At 38.2% G+C, this 10,000-nt stretch overlaps 1 protein-coding gene across 2 annotated transcripts in view; it reads left to right on the top strand.

The window, feature by feature from the left end:
* The window catches only part of LOC106873388 (glutamate receptor), a 201,849-nt gene that overhangs the window by 151,871 nt on the left and 39,978 nt on the right, over positions 1 to 10,000 (top strand). For both annotated transcript variants that reach the window (XM_089362240.1, XM_089362241.1), the window contains exons 8-9: positions 4,309 to 4,416; positions 5,474 to 5,584. In XM_089362240.1, the coding sequence (XP_089218366.1) occupies positions 4,309 to 4,416; positions 5,474 to 5,584 (219 nt within the window). The remainder of the gene's footprint in view (positions 1 to 4,308; positions 4,417 to 5,473; positions 5,585 to 10,000) is intronic.

Here is a 10,000-nt window from a genome sequence, read left to right on the forward strand (position 1 = left end):
AATTATAATCCTTTAGTTTTCTATGTACGCATGTATGCATGTATATATGTATGTATGTATGTATGTTTGTATGTATGCATGTGTCATTGTATTTTTGTTTGTGTGTGTATGTATGTGTATATATATATATATATATATATATGTATATATATATATATATCAGCCTTTTAGATAGGATCAAAGTGTTCTTTACTGATATATGTGTGTGTGTGTATGCGTTCGTGTGTGTATGTGTGTACGTGTATATATATATATATATATATATATATATATATATATATATATATATATATATATATATATATATATATAAATATATATATATTCTGTCTTTGTGTGTGCGCATGTGGAGAGAAAGAGAGAGAGACCTTTCGCACACAGATGAATACACACACACACACACACACATACACACACACACCCGTAGGGAGAGAGTTAATATTAATGACAAGGCTACTACCGACAGTGGATACGGAACTAATCCCTGATACCGCCGCCATTCCTAAACTACTGCAACATTCTGCTACAATGCCTGTTCTAGCGATGGAACAATCAATTTGGTGAATAGTAGTCAAAGGAAGATTAACATTTTCTGCCATAATTTGCAGACGACAACTGTATGTAAGGTTTGCATATGATGAGGACGAGGAAGAAAAGGAGGAATTGGTGATTTCATGGTTATGGAGGGGATGGTGGTGGTGGTGGTGGTGGTGGTGGTGGTGGTGGTGGCGGCGGTGGCAGTGGCGGCGGTGGAGGTGTTGATGGTGGTAGAGATGTTGGTGGTGGTGACAATGATGATGATCGTGGTGGTGGATTTCGTGGTCGTTTTGGTGGTGGTGGTGGTGGTGGTGGTGGTGGTGGTGGTGGTGGTGATGGTGGTGGTGGTAGTGGTGATGGTGGTGGTGGTGGTGGTGGTGATGGTGGTGGTGGTGGTGATGGTGGTGGTGGTGGTGGTGGTGGTGGTGGTGATGGTGATGATGGTGGTGGTGATGGTGGTGATGGTAGTGGTGGTGGTGGTGATGGTGGTGGTGGTGGTGGTGATGGTGGTGGTGGTGGTGGTGGTGGTGATGGTGGTGGTGGTGGTGGTGGTGGTGATGGTGGTGATGGTGGTGGTGGTGGTGGTGATGGTGGTGGTGGTGGTAGATGACTTTGAAGCGGCGGCAGCGGTGGTGCAGCGGTGGCGGTAGTGGTGGGTGTCATGGCGGTGGTGGTGTTGATGGATGTTGTTCTGCTTGTACCTACGATTTTTAGTAGTTGTAGTAGTAGTAGTAGTAGTAGTAGTAGTAGTAGTAGTAGTAGTAGTGGTAGTAGTAATGGTGGGTGGTGGTGGTGGTGGTGGTGGTATATAAGATTTACACAGATATAAGAGTTAGAACCTGCGATCCACCTGAAGACCTTTTTCTTAGGAAATTTTTGTCCGCTGCACTAAAAAGTTTCTCTACTGCTGCTCTAGAGATTCTGCCAGCTCACCGCCTCACTTTAGGTATATAACTTATATTAAATTGGTCCTAAATTTTTAAGTATATTTTTTAATATGAATTATTGGGACTCTATCAGCGGGAGGTTTTAAATTAGAATGCAGACGACATTGGTCTTAATTCCTAAACTCCTTTCTCCCTGTAGGCTTTAGATTTCGTCAACGAGCAGTGAAAGCTTATCCTCCCCTGTTGTACACAAAATCTCGAACAACTTGTAATAGCTCCTTAATCTCCTTGAAATCACAAACAACCTTCTTAAAAATGGAGAACATGGGGAAAATAAACGACAGCAATAAGACAAGGACAGTATGGTCACTGATGAAAAACCTTTGATTTAGGCTGGATCAGCACGTGTAAGACATTCAAGTGAGATCGTTGCCAGTGCCCTTGGACTGGCTCTTGTGTGGGTGACACATAAAATACACCATTTTGAGCGTGGCCGTTGCCAGTACCGCCTGACTGGCCTACGTGCCGGTGACACGTAAAAGCACCCACTACACTCTCGGAGTGGTTGGCGTTAGGAAGGGCATCCAGCTGTAGAAACTCTGCCAAATCAGATTGGAGCCTGGTGTAGCCATCGGGTTTCACCAGTCCTCAGTCAAATCGTCCAATGGAAAGCGGACGTTAAACCATGATGATGATGATGATGATGATGATGATGATGATGATGATGATGATGATGATGATGATGATCAGTGAGTACAGAGCTATCGTTCTGACTACCCTCTTCAACAGCACTATCGTGGGTCATCTGTCGGCACTGCCTTCGCATCATTCTCTGCATCCATTGGAATGGCTTTGTCACTAACATAGAGATCCTAGAATGTCACTATTATCCAATCAGCCTTGCGGAGTAGGACAAGTCAGCAGGCTTGAGGGTCACCGACTTCCCAAAATCACACTATATGACGAACTCCCCACTGGTAACTGTGAAAGAGGAGCACCAAAGAAGAGCTGCAAGGACTCCGTAAAGAAATCCTTCGGTGCTTGTCATATTGGTCCCCCACCAGTGGTCTGTTCTTACCGCTGACTGCGAAGCCTGGTGTCTCACTGTCCTGTGGCCAACGACTTCCTTTGAAGATACCTGTAGCACCATCCATGCAGCAGGCAAGAGAAAAAAGATGAAAAACGAGGGCGCTAAAACCAACCGTGACCAACCCTGGTCGTGCCTGTTTGTCTCGAATGGAGTATCAACAAGCCTGCAACGTACGTGGACATCCATCTCCATATGTCGTTGATCGCGAAGTCAAGGATCAAAGTAAAAGTAAAACCACAGCTAGGAAAATATGAACCATTACGAGTGCATCTGCTCAGTTTGACGAGCCTACATTTACCCGAGGTGTAGGAAATAAAAATTAGTCCCCCTTAAATTGCTCGTTATCGTCTGAGAAAGTTGTCGATATACAAAAAGTGCTCTGTTGAAAGCAATAGAGTAGAGTAATTTAAATGTGTATGTGTTGGTGATGTTGGTGTTGTTGTTCTTGTTCTTGTGTATTTTATATAAATGCATAAGTACATACCTACGCACACCTGTTTGTGTGTGTGTGTGAAATTGTGCATTGATATAAAAATATAACTGTATGCACTCGCAAACATGCAGGCATATATACACACATACTCATACGTGTGTATGTGTGTGTGTGTGTGTGTGTGTGTGTGTGTGTGTGTGTGTTTGCGAGTGTGTACACGTATTAGAAAATATGTTAAAAAAATGCGTGCAGAAATACTCGCACATGTGCATGTCTGTGTATATGCATACATGTGACGTGACGTGTGTACACACACACACACACACACACGTACACACAAACACTCATGCACATACAAGCATATACATACACGCATACACCCTCACGCTTTGATATCAATTTTCTGAAGGAAATTGAAAAATGAAGTTCATATATATATATATATATATATATATATATATAAACATGTACATATATATATATATGTGTGTGTGTGTGTGTGTAGTTGGTAAAATAAACGCAACGTGTGTTAACTTCAAACACACTATCAAGTACTTTGATATCGTTTTAAGTCTCTTGGCTATGGTTCGCTTCGCGTTCGTGATAACGTTTAATAATGGCGCTTAATTCCCACTACAACAACAAATCATACACACACACACACACACACACACACACACACACACAAAGTCACACACCAATATATGTGTGTGTATATATATATATATATATATATATGTATATGTATAATTTTTTTTTAAAGCAGAAAGAACAACTGTAAAAAATGCAAATTCAAGGTAATTTAGCTATCATCATCATCATCATCATCATCACCATCATCATCATCATCATCATCATCATCATCATCACCACCATCATTATCATCAAAAGCGATTGCTATTTTATATTGCAATTATTATACAAGAGAGAGCATCGGGTGTTCATGTCATCGTCACCTTCGCTCTGATACAAAATTTCACAAGGGGACTCACCTTTTCCGCCATTTTATTTCAGCAGAAACAAAAATTAAATTAAACAAAATTTTAATCGGACTTTAATAAGAGATGTGAATTAACTTGTAGTGAAAGTTAATTAGACGTCTAATGCAATATAATGTAAACTGGCCATGTGGTGAAAGATGTTCGCTTTGTACCCGAGGGTTCTTGGGTTCGATCTCAGTGCTCGGCATTTTGAACTCGGACTGCTTGGCTTTTCTTGCGCGGGAGGAAACTGTGCAGAAGCCTGTCGTATATGAAACGATATAAAAACAAACTCGACATCCTCTTAACTGAATGTTGTTCTTGTAGTTGTTGTTGCATTTTAAAAAACTTTTTTTGATCTTGTTGCTTTTTTATTTTCAGACGGAGTTTGACGGGTTAACCGGGCGCGTGGCGTTTGATGCGAGGGGCCACCGCAGGGACTTCACACTAGATGTTCTGGATTTAGGGGTCACACAAGGAGTCATGAAGGTAGGGTTTCTTTATGTTTGGAAATTAGCAGAAGGGCAACCCTCTGGGTGGTCTTCTGCTAGTTGCTAATTAATATTTACACACTTGTTTCCTAGTTTGTCCAATTTTTCTATGTTATGTCTATTTTACCTTTGAATCATTTATTCATCTGATACAGTGGTTCCTCAACCTGGGTCCAAATGGCCTTTGTGGGTTCATAGTCTGTTAAAATTTTGCTAAAATTCACGAGCAATAAATTGTTTATACTTTTGCAATGCAGCAAATATTTAAACCATTTTTTAAATACAATTCCAAATAATATTTAATAAAAGAAAAATAGGCCGGCGAGCTGGCAGAATCGTTAGCACGTCGGGCAAAAATGCTTAGCGGCATTTCGTCCGTCTTTACGTTCTGAGTTCAAAACTCCGCCGAGGCCGACTTTGCTTTCATCCTTTCGGGATCGATAAAAAAGACTACCAGTTGATCGCTGTGTGGGGGTTGATGTAATCAATTTATCCTCTCCTCCGAAGTTGCTGGCCCTGTGCCAAAATTTAGAATCAATATTTGATAATCTTTTACTAAAGGCACAAGGCCTGAAATTTTGGAGGAGGGGGACTAGTCGATTGCATCGAACCCTAGTGATCAACTGGTAGTCTTTTTATCGATCCCGAAAGGATGAAGGGCAAAGTCGACATCATCATCATCATCATCATCATCATGATCATGATCATGATCATCATCATCATCCAGACAGAAAGAGTTCAAGAAACGAAGAGAGGGAGAGGCATTGCAATTTATTGAACACGATTGATATCCCCCCTCCTGATAAACACAGAGAAATATGTTTACACGTATAAACATAGAGGGGAGGAGGGAGAGAACGAGGGAAGGAAGGAGAGAACAAGGGAAACATTAAAACGTCTGATGTCAAATAAATCAGCGTCAAATTTGCAGCGCCGAAGTATCTCATATCGATCGCATCCAATCCATCAGTATGATTGTCAGTATTTTCTTCTTTTTTGATTGTTTATTTATTTTTATTTATTTATTTATTTATTTGTTTTGTTTCAAATTCTAGATTGGTTACTGGACACAAAATGAGGGTTTAGTCATCCTGAAGCGCAAAATCGTTCGTGACCCTCATGAAAACAACGCAGAAAACAGGACCAGAATTGTTACTACAATTCAGGTAAGGGGCAAAAAATTAATTAATACGAAAAAAAAACAAAAACAAACACAAAACAATGTGCTTTAATCATGTTGTTTTAATCATCGTTGTTTCCATCATCATCATCACCACCATCATCATCACCTTCGTTGTCGTCATCATCGTCATCATCATCATCATCATATTTTTTCATACTGAAATTATCTGTAGACACATACATGTGTGTGGCTATGCGCACGTGCGTGTACAGCATACACATACATACATACATACCTACATACCTACATACATATACATACATACATACATTTATACATACATATATACTTACATATATGCACACATACATGTATGCATGCATGCATGTAAGGCCAAATGGTTAGGATGTTGCACTCATGATCTCTAGATCGTGAGTTCGATTCGTGGGCCGGGCGGCGCGTTGTGTTCTTGAGCAAATCACTTCATTTCACGTTGCTATAACCCTTGAGTGAGCTAATGTGCAGAACACACATTTGATCTCTATAAACAAATCATCTTGGCAGGTCATTCAGCAAAAACTGGACACACATGCGTCGTCTTCGACCCTCTTTCTTCCTTCTTCCCTTTGGACTTTCCTTTTTTTCCTATTTCCGAAGAAGCTTGCTTCCCAACCACATGGTTCCGGGTTCAGTCCCACTGCGTGGTACCTTTGGCAAGTGTCTTCAAGTGTCAACCATTTTGAATTTGAAATTCAAAATGGTTGACGACTAGCATCACGCTTTGAAGAGTACCAACGAATTTGAATCAAACTGTTTTGATCCGTATATGTGTGTGTGTGTGTGTGTGTGTTGTGTGTGTGTGTGTGTGTGTGTTTGTGTGTGTGTGTGTTGTGTGTGTGTACATATACGCGCGCGAGACAAGAACTTCCTACAAAACCTATTTGGCAGCGTTACAATATTTATTTATTGTTTTCTAAAGCTACGTATGGTGTCACAGGTGGTGTATGTAATCAGAGATTTTCCTTTTTTGTTTTATATTAGTGTTTCTTTTTCCTTCGGAAATAAAATGTGTTTTTTTTTTTCAAATATACTCTTTAAAGCATACATTTACCGGAACAGTATACAGTTTTTGTTTGCATAAGCCGATAATTCGATTTTAATACCCTTTAAATATATATATATATATATATATATATATATATATATATATATATATATATATATGCATAACTGTATGTATATATATATATACATACATATATATATGTGTGTGTGTGTGTGTGTACCAAAATAAATATTTGAATGTGTGTATGGGCGTGCGGGATGTTTGTGTTTAATTATCGTTTGTTCTTTATCGAATATAATTATGTTTACAAATAAAACAGCAGTTCCTAATGCCAAATGGTTCTTGTTATTTAATGAATCGTATCCAATACATTAAAAAAGAAAAATATGGCTGTTATCATCATCATCATCATCTCCATTATTATTATTATTATTATTATTATTATTATTATTATTATTATTATTATTATTATTATTATTATTATTATTATTATTATCTATCATCATTATGATAATTGTTTTTATCGTTATTAATATTGCTGTGATTATTGTTATTGTTATTATCCTCATCCTCATCATCATCATCATCATCATCATCATCATCATTATTATTGTTATTGTTATTATTATTATTATTATTATTATTATTATTATTATTATTATTATTGACTGTGGGAGCAGCGCATGCCATCGAAGTGAAATTGGGGTAAAATATACGAAGCCCAATATACCCGTCATGACTACCCGTCAGATAAGGGTACACCAGGCACATGCATCACAACCACATGTGCGAGAGATGATGAGTTTATATCGAGATAAACAGCGCTTGACCATGCAAATGAGACCCAGTTATAATTTTCTTCAGGTCGAGTAGCCCATCCTCCTCAAAAGCTTCCTGAATGAGGGTTGTTTGAGGATGATGAACGAAACACCCATGTTTCCGGAGGTTAATTATCCAAACCCCAAAGAAATCCTTTCAACACATGGCTATGAATCTCCCCCACTACTTCTGCTCGTGATCAGAGATGCACATATCGTCAGCCCCTAAGAGACATGCTCAACTGGTTAAGGTCAAACAAATCTATGGTATTGAGCAGAATATTTGCAGTGGTTCATCTTTTATACCAAGACAAAACAATGTACATGATAACACTTCCAATCACTTAAGATCAAAAGCCATTTGTGCCAGTGCCTAGTACTGCATCAGTATTATTATTATTATTATTATTATTATTATTATTATTATTATTATTATTATTATTATTATTATTATTATTATTATTATCATTATTATTGTTCAGTAGTTTTATTTTTATAACGTGCTTTCACTTCACTACCGAGCGCAGCTCTGTGTGCCTTGGGTATGTGCTGTGGTTTGCTGTGGTGCTCTTATGGTTACTGTATTGAAAGTGTTTTGTGTAGAATGTGTGCAGTACCCAGTAGTGCAATTTTCTGTATGTTATATATATTTGTTAGTCCTGGTGTTTTTGTTATGTATTTGTCTGAATTTTGTTTTAATGAAATATAAAAAAATATTATTTTATTTTATTATTATTATTATTATTATTATTATTATTATTATTATTATTATTATCATCATCATCACCATCATCATTGTTGTTGTTGTTGTTACTATTATTATCATCGTCATCTTTATCATACTCACTCTCATCACCATCTGCCTCCTCTTCCTCCTTCTCATCGTCATCATCATCATTATTGCCATAATTATCATTATAGTTATTGCTATGATTATATTCTTCATTATCACCATCATCATTGTGATCATTGCTGCTGCTGTTGTTGGTGTTGCTGTTGTTGTTGCTAGTGTTTTCTCAACAGGCTTTAAGCCAATTTTTATTGGGCGATTGGTCATAGTCGATCACATTGACTCCATTATCGTAATTACTGTTATGGTTTCATAATGTTTTAATAATGGACTCCAATAATAATGATAACGATTGCCAAATTTGGCTCCAGGCCACATATACTGAGTAGGGGAGGTGTGCTGTCGTTTGAATGCCACCACTCCGCCGCCTCCAATAGATTAGCCTTCTTTTATTGACCCTAGTGGCGGTTGGGGAAGCATATTGACATTTCACAGAGGATATTGAGTCAGAATAAATTATTAGTGGTGGGGGTGGGGGTGACTAAACGAAGATTATGTCTTGGCGTTTCCTTCCGTTAAAATACCCACGCAAATTGTAAATATTCTTTATATTGGCCCATTTATGTGATGTAGCTGTCACAAATAAAACAAACCATCCTCACCACCACCACCACCACCACCACCACCACCACCACCACCACCATCATCATCTTTATCATCACCGTCGTTGATTACAGCACCAGTCTCGTGCTGTTCAATGATGGTTGCCCAGCCCCATACTGGTGCTGTAATCGTCCCCTCCATTTGTGATATAATGGATGTTTCGGTGGATCAGTAGTGAATGTATGTGTGTGTGTGTGTGTGTGTGTGTGTGTGTGTGTGTATGTATGTATGTATGTAAATATTATATATGTAGAAACATGTATATATGTAAATATACAGGGTGTCCACAAGGTCTGGGTACATGGAGTAAATAGAATCATAACATAAACAATTAAATATAAGAAACTAGCAGAAATACCCGGCGTTGCCCGGGTTAAAGAGAATAATGAAATCTAAAAACGCCGTCTAGACTACGCATCATCTTTATATATAGAGATGTATATACACACACGCACCCAAACACACGTATATATATATGTATATCAATATAAATATATGAAAGTCAATGAAGTTTCGTAAAAGAAGGTGATCATGTACATACTTTCTTGCTGTTGTGATTATAACACCTCATTGTAAACTATGTTCCTTGTTTTCCCTTGTGGGTTTTTTGTTGCTGCCCACTCTTGAGCAGCCAACATACAGTTGTCCATGTGAGAAGCAGGGCTCTTCCAAGAGAAGACCAGCTACAGACAGTGTTTGACCCTGATATTTGTTTATGGACATGGCAAAAGTCACACGAAGGGGGAATTGTAGTCTTCTGAATGTAAAAGGAATGTCTGCTCCTGATGGAGTAAGAGGAATTCTTGGAATAAAGACGTCATCCCCTTTTGCACATTCAGAAAGAATGGTAGCCTCGATAACTTGTGACATCATTTTCTAAATAATGCTCATCTGTTATGTTCGGGTTAAAATTTCATCAACATCAAAAATATATGAATTTTCATGGGAGTTATGGCCGTTATGCAAAGAATATAATTTCCAAATTTCATAAAGATCCATTCAGTACTTTTGACGTAGTTTTGAATAAGAAAACAAATGACTAATGTGTGTGTTTGTGTGCATGTGTATGTGTGTGTGATGGGTGTATATATGTATAGATATCTGTATGCATGTATATATGTA

Source organism: Octopus bimaculoides, chromosome 14, assembly GCF_046866305.1.
Source record: "Octopus bimaculoides isolate indiv1 chromosome 14, ASM4686630v1, whole genome shotgun sequence".
Classification (NCBI taxonomy): domain Eukaryota; kingdom Metazoa; phylum Mollusca; class Cephalopoda; order Octopoda; family Octopodidae; genus Octopus; species Octopus bimaculoides.